Here is a 17,978-nt window from a genome sequence, read left to right as displayed (position 1 = left end):
GGTCTCGTGAGATTGAACTACACAAAATGTATGATGTAGAACTTGTCTTTCTGAGATGAAAAACGAGAAGATAACTTGCCAATTTCATTAACTCAAGGTTTGTATTTGTCATTTTTAACTACTGAGAGGAGTTTTCAATTTTTCATTCAAGGAGGTTAGACAAGTTCCTGTAAATCCGATTATTGTATGGTATATTATGTAAGACTTCGAGTATATATATATATATATATCTGCAAAATTTTTTATTTGCTAGTATATATTTTTAGAATAAGATTAGGTAAGCGAATATGCATCGTACAAATAGTTCTTCTCATCAAAGCTCTGCATATTTCCATTAATATCGCGAAAGTGGCATATTATCATGTGTCAAGGGCCATAGTCTTACTATCGTTGTTAGAAAGTAATGAAAAAAAAAGTTGATTAAAACTTTCAGGTAAATACCATACATAATCTCTCTCAAGATTTGTGTATTAATTTCTTTATTTGAATTAGATCACAAAATACCATGGGCTCAACATCTTTATAAATGAGATTTAGATTGCTTCTCACTAAGAAAATCAACTCAACTAGTTACTAGTATTTTCTTTTTCTTAAACCAAAAAAAAAAAGCAAAGGAACTCCGGTTAGGTGCCCCATGCGTATGAAGTGATTTTCTTTTGTATTGGTATTCGTATCCCCGTATTCGTTTGGAGATGATTGCTAATTAGAAGTACATTGAATGCATATTTTATTTGGGGTTTTTTAATTCTAGGAACCGTAAAAATAAAAGAAATGACCATTTGGTTGTTCTAAGTATTCGTAAATCATCCACGTGGTGGTATAGCTCTTGCTTATGCTTGGCATATAAGAAGCTTTTAGTGATATCTTTGAAAATTGAAATTCAACCAATGCTAATCTTCTTCTTCTTACTGGACATCACAAAGATAGGTGCTATTGAATAAATATCGCAGATTCATCGTTGATGACAATATCTGCAGAAATTACAGCACACTAATTCAGGATTTGTGTCATTTGTTGTTCAAAATAGCCACATCGCAAAACAATGTTACACATTAAACAAAAACGGAAAAGGTGATGTACTATTTTCTCTCTGAAACCGGATTATGCACAATGCATACTCTGATTGAGTGGATGCCAAAAAAATTGATCAACATTCTGAGAGAAATAAGCAAGTAAAGTAATGATCTCTAATTGTTTACACTGGTCTTACGTAAGTAGATAAATAACTCTAGATGGTTACATTTGCTTTGACTTTTACAATAGCGTATATGTATGTACAAAGATAAGAATATCAGAGTCAACAATTAAGCCCAATGATCTGAACTGAACTGAACCGAAGCGGAAACAAAGCAAAGTTACAAAAATAGAACAAACAAAATGTTTAGCAGTTTTACATAAGCAGCAATTTGCGCAGTACATTCCTTCAGTTGTGTCGGCAGTACCTTTTTGAAACCTATCCATTGAAGAAGATCTAGAAACACATGAATTTAAAAGAAACAGCAATAACTGTGAAAGGGGATACTAACTTCCCAATGAGCCTATTATTTATATAAATTTCAGGTTATTTCGTTTTAATTTTCTTTCTATTTTTTTTTTATTTTATTTTATTTTTGTTAATATAGTCCTTGTTTTATTTATTCAGTTTATAAATTCATTGATTGGTGGATTTGAAACCTTGTCATTTACTATGAGTGCTCCATATGTTCCTATGTTTTCATCTAGGCGAGTGAAAAGAGCTTATTTGTTTTTGATCCCATTTGTTCTTATATTAATATTAATTCATTATGGATATGACGGATTTAATAAAGTTTATGATTATCATACTCAAAATGGATCATCTCTGATATTCAGTTTAACTAATAAGAATAATGGAATAGATAGAAATGCTATATCTAGTATCTATCCAGATTATACTATATTCCCAAAGAATTTTAAAGAAAAACTTCCCGTATCAACTACACATCATAAAAATATAAAATTTAATGGATCCCCTGATTCAGTATTAACTCCAGAAATAGCTAATATGAATTATACAAGTCATTCAATTTCTATATTTTCATCATTAAATCCAGGTAAATCAGAATGTAATTTGATTAATTATCATAGAGATTTTGAAATTTCCGATTATCTTGTATTACCAGATGAACTTATTAAATTAGCTAAAGTTTTAAAATATCAATTAGAAAATGAACCACAATTTCAAGAACTTGGGAAATTTTTTGAAGGTGATCAAATCGGAAGACTTTTAAAGAAAGGTCAATCAAGACAACATTTTTATAAATTTGCTGGTACTTCAGTATGGTTAGAAAAACATGGAGTTCATTTAATGATTAGTAGAGTTATATTTTCTCAAACTGGTGAAAAAACTGATCCACAAGTTTCTTTATTATATGCACAAATTTATGACGAAAATTGGAAAGAATTAGTTGATGTTGAATTAGTTTTACCTATTACTAATGCAGATAATGAAAGAGTTTATGAAAAATCAAAATTCCCTAGATTTATGCCAATTCCATTTTATCATAATGCTGATAAAACTAAAAAAAGATGGTATGGACCTGAAGATACTAGATTATTATTAGTTAAGAATCAATATGGAGAAAATGAACCAGTAATTATTTTTAATTCATATCATAGAAAAATTTTAAAAGTTACTAATGGTAAGGATGGAGATACTAAAGTTAGAACAACATTTAGATTTTATCGATCAATGTTTATCGGTTGGTTATTTCAATATCAATATGGTAAATTAAATACAGATGGATTCCCGGATTTAAATCATAATGGTATTTCATATACTAAAATCAAAGAATTACGAATTGAAGGACAAGATCGTCAAAGAGTTGAAAAAAATTGGACACCATTTGTTGATCCAAGTGAACGAAATGTTAATTATGGAGGTAGAGATGATTATATTTACCTTATTTATCAATGGAATAATCTTAAGATTTTAAAATGTGAACTTGCTGATTTCATTGATGATTCTCAATCAACATGTAAATTAGCACATATTGATCTTAAAGATAATGAAGAAGAAGTTGGTCCAGTAAGAGGAGGAACTGAATTAATTCCAATACAAACAAATACTGAAAGAAATTTATGGATTGGTTTTCTTAGAGCACATATTAAAAAATGTGGATGTGGAGGATCAGTTTATAGACCTAATTTTCTTGTTTTAGAAAGAATTGATGAAGTTTTCAAACTTACTTATCTTTCTGGTTCAATTAATTTTAATATTCCAGTTTATGGATTTAAAGATTTTGAAACTGTTTGTGCTGGACGTGAAGCAAATGCATTAATTCCAAATGGTATTTCCATGTTTGATGAAGCAAATGATTATATGACATTAGCATTGAGTGTGGCTGATCAAGATAATACTATAATTCATATTCAAGGGGTAAGAAGTTTAGTTGAGCTGTTGGAACATACATGGGAAGGTAAAAGAAACAGTAAACAATTGAGTAAACAAATTGACTGTGTTGTTGAACATGCCACTGAAGTATGTAAACAATATGCTGAAGAACATTTTAGAATTGGTGATTCAGAAGCTGCCAAAAAGAAAGCTGAAGAAGAACGAGTAGCTGCTGAGAAAGCTCAAAAGGAAAAGGAAGAGAAAGAGAAACTAGCTAAAGAAAAGGAAGAGAAAGAGAAACTAGCTAAGGAAAAGGAAGAGGCTGAAAAGCAAGGTGAAAAGAATTAATATATACATCTATAGGGGGATAATTATAAATAAAATATAAACGTATAGAAAGAAACAACTATTTACTATTAACTAAACAAAGATCATGAGTCCTTTTAAGCCTTTTTGGATTTCTTAAGTTTTTGTAAAAGTCCAGGTAAACCTTTCAAGACTTTTTTGTATCTTATGAAATAATAAAGGAATAAACAGAATCCAAGATTAAATAAAATATAAGCAAAAAAGAAACCCAACATTTCTCCATCTGTTAGAATAACTTGCTTGTACTGTTAACAAATATTGATCAGCATTACTATAAAGACAATATTCACAATTTGAAGTTGCATTTTCGTTGACCAAATAACCCGGATTTCTAGAAAGAAATTCTGATAAATATTGTTGACATGTTTCACCAGAAGGTGGATTAAATTTGGATAATTCATCATCACTACATACTATCTTTCTATTATGCAAAAATGATGATACCAAATTTTGGATATAATAAGTATATGGAGAAGCTTTGTTCATAAATGTCCAGAATCCAGGCATAACATCAACAGGTTGAACCACACCCGAAAAGGCAACAATAAATGTGTACAAGAAGGAGAAAATAACTGAAGCACTTTCTAAATCAGGTGCAACAAATAAAATCATGGCACTAAATGTCACAGTAAACAATTGTAAGAATATACCTTGAGTGAAGAAAAACATACCTGCTTGTGCACTGGCATGACGAGTAGCTGGGAAATAAACAGAAACGAAAAAGAATGTACCACCAACTATCAAGTATGGAATTTCTGGAAGAATACTTGTCACAATTAATAAGGACCAATGATAAGTATTAGACAACAGCTCTCTTGCTTCGAATGTTGCTCTAGAATAACTATATCTTTCCATAAGCATATTGGCAATTGGGGCAGCAGTGACAACAGAAAGGAAAGCACAGAATAACCCATTACGACTACCGGTATAAGTCTGTTTAAGATTGTAGAACGTGACTAAACCAATGAACAAACCACTAAATGTCATCATCATAATCTTTGACATGGCATATTCTGGAAGTCTCCAAAGAACTTTGCTACTTCTTTCAAGGGTGTATCTAAACTGGTAAAAATAAGGAGTAGCATATTTAGAACTTAACTTCTTTACTTCCTTTTCAGATAAATCAGTAGCTAGTTTCTTTTGTGACGATTCATTAATCAATTGATCACGTTTCTTATCAGTTTGGATTTTCTCAGAAGAATTTGCCCAAACCTCACCCCAATCAAATTCAGTTGATGCTGTAGCACCAGCACCAATTGCTTCTAAAATATATTCAGCAGGGTTTTCATGATCTTCACAATGACGTGCACCATTTCTTTCAAAATAATCCAAAATAACACTTGATCTATCACCAATATCACCAAAATAAGTAACAATACCACCTTTCTTTAACAAAAGTAATCTATCAAATTCTTCAAACAAGGTAGCTGATGGTTGATGAATAGTACACAAGATGGATTGTCCTGAATTGGCTAATGCTCTCAACAATTTAACAATTGCCCATGCACTTTGTGAATCTAAACCAGATGTAGGTTCATCCAAGAATAACAACAAAGAAGGCTTTGCAACCAATTCAACACCGATGGACAATTTCTTACGTTGCTCGACATTTAAACCATTACCTAATCTACCAACAATGGCATCGGCATAACCTTTCATATCCAAAACATCAATGATCTTTTCAACATAGTCTAATTTTTCTTCATCGCTAACATCGTTGGATCTTCTTAACCTAGCAGCAAATTGTAAAGATTCTCGTACTGTAACTTCTTCACAATGAATATCTTGTTGTTGAACATACCCTGTTCGACGACTAAATGACGAATCCAATGGTCTTCCATTAACCAACATATCACCCGTGATTGTACCAAAGTCAACACGTTGAGCCAATACATTCAACAAGGTTGTTTTACCGGCACCTGATTCTCCCATCAATGCGGTTAATGTACCTGGAATACAATATCCACTAACATCATCTAATAATTGACGTTGCTTACCTTCATAAGGAATGATATAATCAACATCCTTCCAGACATAAACATCATCAACTCCCAATCCAACATTCTTGTTTTCAGTAGATCCACCAAGAGCATCCACTTTTGATTGATTATTAGCTGCTGGTACTTTTTCCAACTCCGATGAGCCACTTGTTTGCCCACTGGATTCAACATCTTCGTCCTCCTTTTCAGAAGGTAATGTGACATGATCAGGTACTTTACCTCTCAAGAATAATAATTTATCACCACCACCAACAATTGGTTTAATAAATTCAGTACCAAGACAATTTACCGCAAGAAAGAAAGCTAAAAATCCAATAATAATACCCAAATTTCTCCAAACATGACTGAATCGGTAAGTATATGCAACTTCTAAATATCTATCACCAGAAACCCAATCTTGTCCCGGTACAGAACCAGTAAATGCACAAACTTGTTCACCTTGACCAACATTTTCATATCCAGGACCTGATGGTGTTAAATATGGGTAAGTACATTCCATTTCTCTACCATGGAATTCAGATGCAATGATGGCTTCAAATGCATATAAAACTGGATTAATATATGAAATCCATCTTGAATAACCATGCATCGAAGGACGTTGAATCATATATGATGAGTACATCAATGAAGCCAAAACTAAAATACCACCAATTGCATTAGCACCAGCTATAGTTTTATGAATGGCCGCAACAGCTTGAAACATAGATCCCATAGTAAGATGTAATAATACCACAAACAAATAACAAATGAAAAACTTCCCTGCATCTCTTGCCAAATTAGACAAGAAATAAAGAATGATAACAAAGAAAACGTTAATAAATAAACTGATTGGAATGGACATGACAAATTGTGAAAGAGCATCGGCAGATGGATGATACATTGAATAGTTCTTTTGTTTCATCAAGATTTGTCTGTTGCTAAAAGAAGCAGAAATTTCAGCCAATCCCATTAAAGACATGAACAACACAGCAAAGAAAATAACCCCACCTCTAGAGAAAGCACCGGCAACATTTTCAGGAGTGTTATAATACAAAGATCCAGCAACAAATGCTTGTGAAACAGCAGCACCAACAAGCGTTATAGTGTATGCTTTATCACCCATAATTCTTTGGAAACTTCTAATAAAACACAATTTCAATTGCTCTAAATATGAGATGGTGAATCGAGATGATTTTCTAGCACCTTTCATTTTCTCTTGTTTAACAGAATCATAGTAATCACGTCTAACTTGGTCTTCATCAATCTGGGAATTGTATTCGTCAATTTCATTCAACAATTCTTTATATTGTACAGAGTTTAACCAACGAGATTCGAAATCTTCAGCAGTACGAGGAACTTTATTTTCCCATCCTTTCTTTGGGAATCTACCAATAGGATCTGTCAATGCAGTTAAAAATTCAGCAGTAGATTGTCTTGGAGGACATTCCCAACCCATATCTTCAAAGTATTTCTTGGCTTTGTTAGCAGGTCCATAATAGATTTGATGACCATCATAAAGAACAGTTACCTTGTCAAACTTTTCGTAGATATTTTCACCTGCTTGGTAGATTGTAACAAAAGCTGTAGTTTTCATTAAAGTTGTAGATGTTCTGATAGCTTGTGCAAACTCTAACGCAGTGGATGCATCCAATCCTCTTGTGGCATTATCCCAACAATATATAGATCCTTGACATGCCAATGCTTCGGCAATGGAAACTCTCTTTCTTTCACCACCAGACACACCTCTCACATAGTCATTACCAACTTTGGTGTGGTAAGTATGACGTAAGCCAAACACGGTAGCCAATACTTCCTTCTTGGCATTGATGAATTGTTCTCTAGTAACTCCATTGATTCTAATATTAGGTGTTTTACAAGCAATAGCAAAACTCAATGTCTGGTCAACAGTTAAATGTGGGAAATGGACATCTAATTCTGGATTGTAAATCAAATCATTTTTAAACATTTTGATCATTTCCTTCTGAGGTAATCCGTCATATCTAACATCACCTTCAATACCTTTGTATAAATCAAAATCTGTTCCACTTAAAGCTTTCAAGAAAGTGGTACATCCTGCACCTGGTCTACCTAAAACTAAAACCATATCACCTGGTTTTGCAAACCCATTTAAATGTTTCAAAATCATTCTATTTGGTGTTTTTGCTTTCTTTATAGCTGCTGAAATCCCTGCAACTGGACCTTTTAAAATATCCATAACAGTAGGAACAATGGCCACAGAATCATCAACCCCATAAACACATAAATCTTTAAAAGTTATACCACTTTTTCTTAATACAATACCTTGTTTTCTTGCGAAATAAACAAAATTAGCCAAGATCTTACCTAAATTAAACTCATCTAAATTTAATTGAAATTCACCTTCTTTATTGGTAACTTGTCTTGAAATTTCTCTAGATATGGAATCAAATTTTTGTTCAAAATCATGAGCTTCAATAGCTGATATGGTTCGCACTAAATGCAATCTTCTTGATTCCTCGTCATTTTCATCATAATCATCTTGTAAATCACCATGTTGTTGTTGTTGTTGTTGGTTTTGATTACGATGATAGTCTGCATCATATTCTCCAATAGATGGACTAGTTGAATATTCACCCAGATCTTCCTCGCGGGGCATATTTTGATATTATTTTTTGTTTTGTCTTTTTGACAACGGATATACGGAAAATGAGAACTCTAAACCCAAACAAATAAAGTTGGATAGACAAATAGATAAATAGACAAGAAGACTTAAGATTATGTTTATGATGATGATGATGATGATGGGAGGGGATATTTGATAGCTTTTATAATGTAAACCCATTCGTATAAAGCAAGAAAAAAAAAAAAAAAAAAACCACAACACAAAGTAGGTTGATTTGGTTAAGAGCACATGCATAAAAAATGAAATGGTTTTTCATCAAAGTTATTTCCGTTTCTGTTGACAGTGGTGGAAGTTAACTATGGTGGTAATCCTCCTTATGGACATTGCCTTGCTCCCATGACAAGGAAATGTTCTTATTGCTGCAAATCAATAATTACAACCGCCCGCGAATAACCAACGAAAATATTTCCCACCTCATGGGGGGGGAGGGGAGGGTAAGCGCGGATTCCGTGTGTTACTATTGTTACAATAACTTAATATTTCTACATATTCATCTTGTTCTTACTTTATCATCATTTAGTCATATTAATAATACCAAATAATCTCTAGAACTCAAGTGGCAATTATAATAATTACTATTATTATTACTATTAATGGTAAGCCATGCATCGCTTGCTCTATGGTTAAGTTACTCATTTCTTTTTTGTTTAAAGACCAATAATTACTCAAACATTTCTCATTTATTTATGTGTGCATACAGAAAGTATAGCCGCAGAGAGAAACCGGGATCCCGGTAGACGGAGATAAACAGCCACGGGACCAATGGAATCACAACTCGGTAAGAGACACTTTTCCATTCCTATTTTACTTGTGAGTCCCGTAGAAAAAAGGGATTACAAGAAAGTTGGTAGAAATAATTCAAAGGGGGATTGTTGGGTTTATGTATTGTATTAGCTAAAAGATAACTGGCGGATATATATATATATATATATATATATATACAATGGGAAAAAGGGTGAAGTTCGTAAAAGCAAAGCAAAGCAACGCAAACTAAAAGCAAAAGCAAAAGTAAGACAAAACAATAATCCAATCAATCGATTGTTGCGCAATTATTATGAACATGTTTCAATGGAACCAATTGAAGCAACATCTCGCTTCCGTTAACTTTCTTATACCCGCGTCAATTTGACAAGTGCACGACTAACGAATTACCAGAAACGTATCACGACCGGAAGTACGGTAATCTCAACAAGAAAAACAACTCCTAAACGTTTCAACCTTATTGTCTCAAAAAAAAAAAAAAGGAATACATAAACACCGTGTTCGGGTGCAAAAAATTGGAAATTACATTGTACTACAACTACAATAATACAGTTTTCCTGCTTTTTGTAATGACGTATAATCAATTTTATAGTTTATCCTGTTTCTAAATTAACGTCATTACTAATCACTACTATATCTTCTTTTCAAATGTGGTGACGATGTACCATCTATGCTGAAACCTTGACTGTCATATTTATACATAGGAATATCTGGAGGGATTTCAGATGCAACGGTATCAGCATCTTCCATTTCATGATCTCCACGAAAACCATTTGTATGTTGTGGATCCAATATATCACTGTCATCTTCACTATCATCTTCATCTTCTCCCTCCTCGTCATCTTCATCACTATCATAGAACCCGTCATCTTCAACCTCATCATCTTCCTCCTCTTCGTAATCACTTAGATCTTGGTCTTTATGTTCTTGCTCAGTATTTATTATGAATTTTGTCAACTTGTATTCAGTATCATCATTACTGGCCGATGACTTACCAGTCATTTCCACCAACTTATGATAATACAATTGCTGAACATTAGGATTATGTATAGGAATAGTTCTCCAGTTGATTCGTTGTAAGAAATCCAATTCCAAACAATTCAATTCTTGTAACGAAACCCCGCCAACTTTAGCATAATGGTCATTAGTATAAAAAAAATCCTCCAATGCCTTTTGAGCAATCATAGTTGCAACCAACAAAAATCGATGAACTGTCCATGAATTCAAACTAAAACATGTATAATTATAAGACAACACATCAATATAATATATGGTTGTAAGTAAAATGGTTGGATTTAAACAATTAAACTTTCGTAAACGGTTAAGGTATGAAAATATTTGTATTGAAGGTGGAGTTTTGCTGTGAAACCTGGTAGGTGGAGTATTTGCAGTAGTAGTATCATTAATTTTAATTAAAGAAGTCAACATTCGATTTATTAGAATAATCACAATTTCCGGGTCACAATCTATTGATTGATTTGGTACCACAATTTGATTTGATTCTTCCTTTTGTGGTTGATCAATAAGCTGTTTCTTCGGTAGTAGTCTCGATGATTTATCATTAGATGCAAATTGTTTACTTGAAGTTGGTGATAACTTGGATGATAATGAAGTCGATGATCTGTTCGATTTTAGAAGATGCAGTTGTTGTTGTTGTTGCTGCTGTTTGGATTGTTGGTTATATAAATAATCCTTTTTAGAAGGTGATTTTAGATATCGTAGTAAATAATCATTTGAACCTTTTAAATTAATATGAAGTTTTAAATGTAAATGTGTCGCTTTAACATAATTATTAGTATCTAATTCAATCATCTTGCCCCCCAAATATAAATGCTTCGTTCTTCGTTCTTTTAGATCTTTCTTTCTTTCCTCGTAATTAATACTGTTCTATTTCATCTGTATATGTTGACAATGTTCTAATAGTATGCCGACGCTCCAAGTAAAGATAATTTGATATTGATATTGATAATGTGCTGTATATCACCCACGAAAGTATTGTAGTCCCCTTGTCAGAAAGAAGTTGCTTTGATGATCGAAAAGAAAATTTCTTTCTTTTCTTTTCTTTTTTTTTATTATGAATGTTTCTCTGTGTGTGGGTTGGTGGGAATAAATGAATGATTCGCCACGTGACTTTTCTTCAGAATCACACAAAATAGAACTTAATATAAATTAATGTTTCTGTACTATTAGTCTCTTCAAATTGCTTGGACTTTACTAAAAATAATTATCAACTACAATAGAAGATGAATGTAATTCTGATATGTTGAAATCAAAGTAAAAAAAAGGAAAAGCAAAAAAAAAAAAAAAGTCAAGGTAGATACTTGTAGATAAGTATAAATAGAAAAATGGATTAACAAAGGAATACGACGATGTCGACACTAAGAGACACAATTATGTCAAATAATATTATACCCCATGGAATTCTTCTTTTTATAATGCAACCTTCTCTGAAGTTATAGTATTATCAAATACAAGACAATAAATATTTAAATGTGGAGGGGCGAGGAGGAAAGATAACATTAATGGATGGTAGCATAAAAATAAAAATGAGAATATTTTTATTCTTATTTGCTACCACCACGTTTTGTGGATAAACACGTGGGTGCCGCCAACCAAATATCCACCCTTACTGTACAAAGTTGGCGCATTAAATTATTACCTAATAATACACAATAAAATAAAGAAATTATCAATGGGTCAAATCGAAATTATGTGCAAGATAAGAAAAAGTGGGTAACTGCATTAATTTACATTGCCCACGTTGTATTACTACCATTCTTTTTGATTTACTTGAATCACTTCTGGTTTGTAATGTAACTGATTGTATATTTACATTTTGCTCTCAAATGATTGATTCTTCGGAGTCAAAGGGAAAAAAAAGAAGATGCGATGAGATTCAAGAGATTGTGTGGTCATAATTTTTATTGAGCAAGTGTTGCGTTCGTTAAAGCAGAAATGTGTATATATACCCGGTATCAAACAATGATGAGATTAATCACATTCAATGAATGGCTCTTCTATTCAACTTATCAATCGATATACTGTATAAGTAATATAATTGCGTTTCATCTGTTGGCAAGGATTATTTCATGTGGCTTAATTATATAGCACAAAAACCAAAAACGTAAGAAAACCTTGCTTGAATCCAGCCTGTAAAAATATTGCTAATGGTTTGAATACATTTTAACCTTTTTAGTTTGTTCTATTATATTATGAAACGAGTGGCAGAATTTAGACAAAAGGGGGGGGGGCTGGAATTCAACATAATTGGAGACAATGATTCTAGAATTAACAGCCCACAGAATGAACAAAAGAAAATGAGAATAATTAAAGATCGATGATCATTCAGTTCTTATTTCTCGAGAGATGGAGATTATTTTTGAAGTTGAATGGGCTAAATGATGTATTTTGAGGTTTTGAATAAGTTTTCAAGTTGTAGTACTAGAAGAGTAACTAATGTTTAGGTAGTATCTTCTCGAGGAATTATGAATTCTGTCTGTGAAAACAATCATCGCGATTGAATATACACAAATTTGAAACATACTAATCATTCTTGGGAAAGATGACTCTGTTGTTCAACGTCTTGCAATTCGGATTTCATATATGGACAATTGTCACAATTCGTGTATAAACCAAATTTGTTCTGCATAAATGGCTGCATAATATTGCAACTTTATTTGATACGACAAATAAAATCTTCGGTTATTACTAACATTCTATGATCATGGTTATCTGTAAGGTGCCTTGTTTTGGGAGAAAAGTAATGAACTCTATAGTTTTTAAAGCTTGTAAGTGAATTTCAATTATAGTCCTTGACAGGTGATAGCCGGAACAGCACAAGTTTGATATTCATTATCCGTTATATTTTCAATTTTGATTATGTTCCACTGATTGAAGGGAGTTTTCGGTAAATATTAGCTAGTGTATCTACGACTCTGCCACATTTATTGATGTTGATTGAAACAATTTTCGGGGTTCAATAATCTCCATCCATTCCATTCTTTCAGGGAAGGTTCATTCTGCATTGGTTGAACCTAGAGTCACATACAGAATACCAGAAGTGAATCAAAAGTACAATTCACCTAGTTCTTGATGATCCAATTTTTTTAAGTGATTCAATTGGTCTATATCTAACGGTATTTATCCAAAATGCACGACCTTGTAATATCTCCCGTTTCTTAAAGATTCAAGAGCGAAAAATGGAGAAGGGAAATTTCCTTACCCAAAAACAAGACCAATTATTGTGTAAGACTTGTGAGATCCTTCAATTTTTTCGAAGAATATGATGGTTAATTCAAGTTAGCACACGTAGAAACAAGAAAAAAAAAGAGTACTAGACGTACTGTCAATCTTTTGACAGGAAACTGGAGATGGAATAGATAGTGCAATAGGTGAAAACAGCACATGCTGTTCCATCCATACATTCTGTAACATAAACAGTACTGTTTATTTTGTGTGAAGGGAAATTAAAATTGTTAATGGAAACAAAATTCTCACATCAAACAAACAATTATGATTGGCTGATGTTTAAACCCGAGAATTGATGGATTAGATTAATTTTTTTTTTTCATCTCTCTTCACTACAATGCTAATACACAAAAATTAGACCCAAATTAAAAACTAAAAAAAAAAATTTAACCATACTTTTTACTTTTATAAAATCGATGAACTTTTCCTTATAAATAATTTTAAAAGAAAAAGAACCCACCCCATTGAATTCTTTTTACAAGATCATCAAATAATCCCCTTTACAAGAAAATTCAAGTGAAGAAGGTTCCTGGATATTTATTTTTTTCTTTCTAACCGTTGGAAAAGACACCCATACAGCAACAGTAAAACAGAATTTGATTTCCCCCTACAAAAGACAGAAACGGGAAGGAAAAAAAAAATCATCACTACTTTATTATTAATTCAAACTTACAGCCAACTTGATCAGACATCCATGCCTTCACAACAACTGCAAACAACTACGACTGTGCTCGGAATAAGTGGAATGACTTGTGGTGCTTGTTCCGCATCAATCACAGAAGCCCTAGAATCAAAACCAGGTGTTATTTCTGCATCCATCAGTTTGGTGACGGAACGAGGGTCTATTGTCCATGACTCTTCAATTAGCCGGAAAGAACTTGTCGAGACTATAGAAGATTGTGGGTTCGATGTCGTTGAAATTGAAACCGTTGATACCGAAGCCGAACTAGAGGTCTTGTCAAAATCCAAGGATATTGAATACTGGAAGAGTATTTTCATACAAAGTATCATTTTTGGTTTACCAGTCTTGTTCATGAATCATACAAAGAATTTTGCAATTTGGAAAAAGACTATGATATTCCCGGGTTTATACTTACTGTCCTTATTAGAATTGGCTTTGGCTACCTATATACAGTTGAAACTAGCCAAACCATTCCTTAAGAAATTCTCATCCTTTTTGAGAACTGGCTTCAAAAATGCCACCATGGACGTCTTGGTTGCCATTTCTACATCCATTTCGTATCTTTTTTCATTTACATCGATTTTGGTAAGTATAATTTATGGAACAGAAAGTGGTCCACCAGCTGTTTTATTTGATACTCTTGTTATGATCATTTCATTCGTTGCCTTTGGTAAATTCTTGGAAAACAAAGCAAAAGGTGCTACTTCAACAGCATTATCTAGTTTGTTATCATTGACTCCACCAACATGTACCATCATCAGTGATGTCCCACAGTATGAGGAATTTATGCAACAACAAAAATTAAACAGCAAAACTCAAGCTGCCCTTCAAGATTTTGCTACAAAGACAGTAAGCACTGATTTGCTTAAACCAAATGATTACTCTATTGTTTACCCAGGTGGTAGAATTCCAGCTGATGGTGAAATTGTTTATGGGGAAACGGAAATAGATGAATCTTTGCTCACTGGTGAACCATTACCGGTTTACAAGACTGTTAATGATCGAGTCATTGGTGGGTCAATCAATGGACCATTTTTAATTCATATCAAAGTCACCCACACTGGTAAAGACTCTCAATTGCAACAAATCATCAACTTGGTCAAAGATACCCAAGTAACAAAAGCTCCTGTACAAAGATTTTCCGATTTCGTTGCCGCAAGATTTGTCCCATGTGTATTACTTTTAGCTTTGTTTACATTCATTGCCTGGATGGTTGCCTGTTTCACAATGCATACTGAAGAGTTACCAAAGATTTTCCGTGAAGAAGTTAATGGTAAGTTTTTTGTTTGTTTGAAATTGGCAATTTCGGTTGTCGTTGTCGCCTGTCCATGTGCATTAGGTTTGGCTGCTCCAACTGCTGTCATGGTAGGTACTGGTGTTGGTGCCCTTCACGGTATTTTGATCAAAGGTGCTGATATCCTTGAAAAGGCTACATCTATTAACGTGATTCTTTTTGACAAGACTGGTACATTAACTACAGGTGAAATGTCATTAGTCAACTACAAATCCTTGTCTAAACTTTCTGATGCTGATTGGTGGAAGTTAATTGGGTCAGTTGAATGTAATTCTGAACATCCAATTGGGGTTGCATTAACCAAACTTGCGAAACAAAAATTGGGTTTAGGTTTTGATGACGACCATTTTGATACAATTATTGATGAAGTTAATGTTTTGGTTGGAATGGGTATTCAAGCCTCAATCACCTTAAATGGTGGTAAAACATACAATATTTTCGTTGGTAATGAGAAGTTGATGTCTGAAAAACTTCCGGAAATGTTGAATGATTTTGATGAAAAGTCCAATTCACAGAATACTGTATCCTACGTCATTATTAATGGCGAATATGCAGGATACATAGAATTGACAGATACAGTGAAGCCATTATCCAGGGAAGTTGTTAGTTATTTGAAGAATGACGGCTATATTGTTGGTATGGTGACGGGTGATAATTATGGTGCAGCTATGAAAATTTCTCAAGAAGTTGGTATTTCACCAGAAAATGTCTTTTATGAAGTTTCACCAATTCACAAGGATAAGGTTATCACCGATTTAAAGGAAAATCTTGGAGATGGCGTTTGTGTGGCTTTTGTTGGTGATGGTATTAATGATGCACCAGCATTGGCAAAGGCGGATATAGGTATTGCAATTAGTTCTGGTACTGACATTGCTATTGAAAGTGCTGATATTGTCTTAATCAGTGGAAGTAGCAGAGGTGCTGACTTGAAAGGTATTGTCAATGCATTGAAATTATCCAACGCCACATTTTCTAGAATTAAGTTGAATTTTATTTGGGCTATGGTTTATAACATATTGATGTTACCATTTGCTATGGGTTGCTTTTTACCTTTGAATATTATGTTGCCTCCAATAGCTGCTGGTGCAGCAATGATGTTTAGTTCTTTAAGTGTCGTGTTCAGTTCATTATTACTTAAAAGATGGAGTCCACCAAAGCTTGAAGCTAAGGAAAGTTTTAGCATTGACTTGGAAACCGGTAATTTGGGTGATTCTGTGTTTAGTTTGAAAAACGGCACATTAAAAGAATTTAACGATGTCAAGAGAAAAGCAACTGTCAATTTTGGGTCATTATTTGCCAAGATGACATCGAGACGTTCAGGTAGTAGAGGCTCAAATGGAAACAATAACCAATCTTATGAGTTGGTGTCCAATAGAGTTTCGTAATGGATTAAATGAAGCATTTTATTTGTTGTTGTTTTTGGATACATATTCATTAATGTTGTTTGTAAATTGTTTATTTTTTTTTGTGACTAATGGAGGATATGAACGTTTATAAAACCATTCCTATTTTTGAAGACGTTGCTACTAATACTGATAATTATTTTTACATTTATTTACATGGCATATAATTTAATAGATTAATTAATTTTTTTTTTTTTTCGAAAGAATTCCTTTTTTGAATAATTCAATCCTTTAAGGGATGTTTAAAGGATATAGAACACAAAATGTAGAATACATACCCCATGGTGGGTTTGCTTTGTTTGTATGTCCTTGTACACGTTTGTCTATTTGTTTGTATTTCTTCTCACCACCATTGGGTGCAAAAACTTTCCTTATTTTACATTTTCTGATTTTGTAATAAACTTAGCATTGCAAAAAACACAACAAATAAGCCACATACTTTTCAACCACAAGAAATATTCATCCTTGGTTTTTTGTATTGGAGGGGTTGCTGCTAATTTTTTTTTTTTTTTTTTACAACTTTTCAAAATCCCCAACAAAATTGAATAGTGATTGCTTGATTATAAATTTTAAGGGAACTATTACAATTCAACTCATAAGTGTATAAATTATATCAATGGATGCTATTGTCTGATTTTTCATTCTTCTTTTTCTTTTCTCTTTCTCTTTCTCTTCTTTTCTTTTCTTTTTATTCTATACCCACAGTTATAAATTTCAAAGTTTCATAAACTAAGTATGAAAGTTTTAAATTTAATAATTCTTGCTCAGTTAGCAAATGCGTTAACTATTGATCATGCAGCAATTTCTCAACCAAGTGATGAAGTCATTTCTCAATCTGGAATTCTTGGAGATGGAATGAAAACCAAGTATCTGATTAAAAAAGGGATTAAAATTAGAGCTCAAGGGGTTGGTAATGAACAAACCCCTCAAGTTTTGAGCCCTGAAAATATTGTTGGGGCTGGTATTGATGCTAATGTTGTCGTTGGTGCTGAAGGTAATGGTATTACACCAAATACTCAGCAACCACAAAGAGTTGAATTGGCAGCTCGTGGATTTGGTGAAATTTTTTGGCAATTGATTAATATTGGTAAAGAATTGACTATGGAAAAGGTTGCTATTTTGAAGGAAATTTTAGGTTTATTGGATAAGATTAAAACAATTAGAAATGGTACTGGTTATAATAAACCAATGATTCCTGAATGGGATGGTATTTATCAACCAGTGAAGATG

The 17,978-nt window shown here is 32.9% G+C and overlaps 5 protein-coding genes across 5 annotated transcripts; 3 read left to right on the top strand and 2 right to left on the bottom strand. All coding sequences in view use genetic code 12, as the record gives it.

The window, feature by feature from the left end:
* Positions 1 to 1,687: 1,687 nt before the first annotated feature.
* Positions 1,688 to 3,700, top strand: BMT4 (Bmt4p; the record flags this gene model as incomplete). Its single annotated transcript, XM_002546448.1, has 1 exon — positions 1,688 to 3,700. The coding sequence occupies one exon, from the start codon at positions 1,688 to 1,690 to the stop codon at positions 3,698 to 3,700; it is 2,013 nt and encodes a 670-aa protein (XP_002546494.1).
* Positions 3,701 to 3,898: 198 nt separating this feature from the next.
* On the bottom strand, positions 3,899 to 8,332 carry SNQ2 (ATP-binding cassette transporter; the record flags this gene model as incomplete). Its single annotated transcript, XM_002546447.1, has 1 exon — positions 3,899 to 8,332. One exon carries the CDS (start codon positions 8,330 to 8,332, stop codon positions 3,899 to 3,901), a length of 4,434 nt encoding a protein of 1,477 aa, XP_002546493.1.
* Positions 8,333 to 9,742: 1,410 nt separating this feature from the next.
* Positions 9,743 to 10,933, bottom strand: CTRG_05970 (uncharacterized protein; the record flags this gene model as incomplete). Its single annotated transcript, XM_002546446.1, has 1 exon — positions 9,743 to 10,933. The coding sequence occupies one exon, from the start codon at positions 10,931 to 10,933 to the stop codon at positions 9,743 to 9,745; it is 1,191 nt and encodes a 396-aa protein (XP_002546492.1).
* A 3,130-nt stretch (positions 10,934 to 14,063) lies between these two features.
* On the top strand, positions 14,064 to 16,730 carry CCC2 (Cu(2+)-transporting P-type ATPase; the record flags this gene model as incomplete). Its single annotated transcript, XM_002546445.1, has 1 exon — positions 14,064 to 16,730. The coding sequence occupies one exon, from the start codon at positions 14,064 to 14,066 to the stop codon at positions 16,728 to 16,730; it is 2,667 nt and encodes an 888-aa protein (XP_002546491.1).
* A 753-nt stretch (positions 16,731 to 17,483) lies between these two features.
* Positions 17,484 to 17,978, top strand: CTRG_05968 (uncharacterized protein; the record flags this gene model as incomplete). Its single annotated transcript, XM_002546444.1, has 1 exon — positions 17,484 to 17,978. A coding segment is annotated over one exon (495 nt), but the record flags the coding sequence as incomplete, so codon positions are not given.

The sequence above is a fragment of the Candida tropicalis genome, assembly GCF_000006335.3.
Source record: "Candida tropicalis MYA-3404 genomic scaffold supercont3.11, whole genome shotgun sequence".
Classification (NCBI taxonomy): Eukaryota; Fungi; Ascomycota; class Pichiomycetes; order Serinales; family Debaryomycetaceae; genus Candida; species Candida tropicalis.
This window is presented reverse-complemented; position numbering and strand designations above follow the sequence as displayed.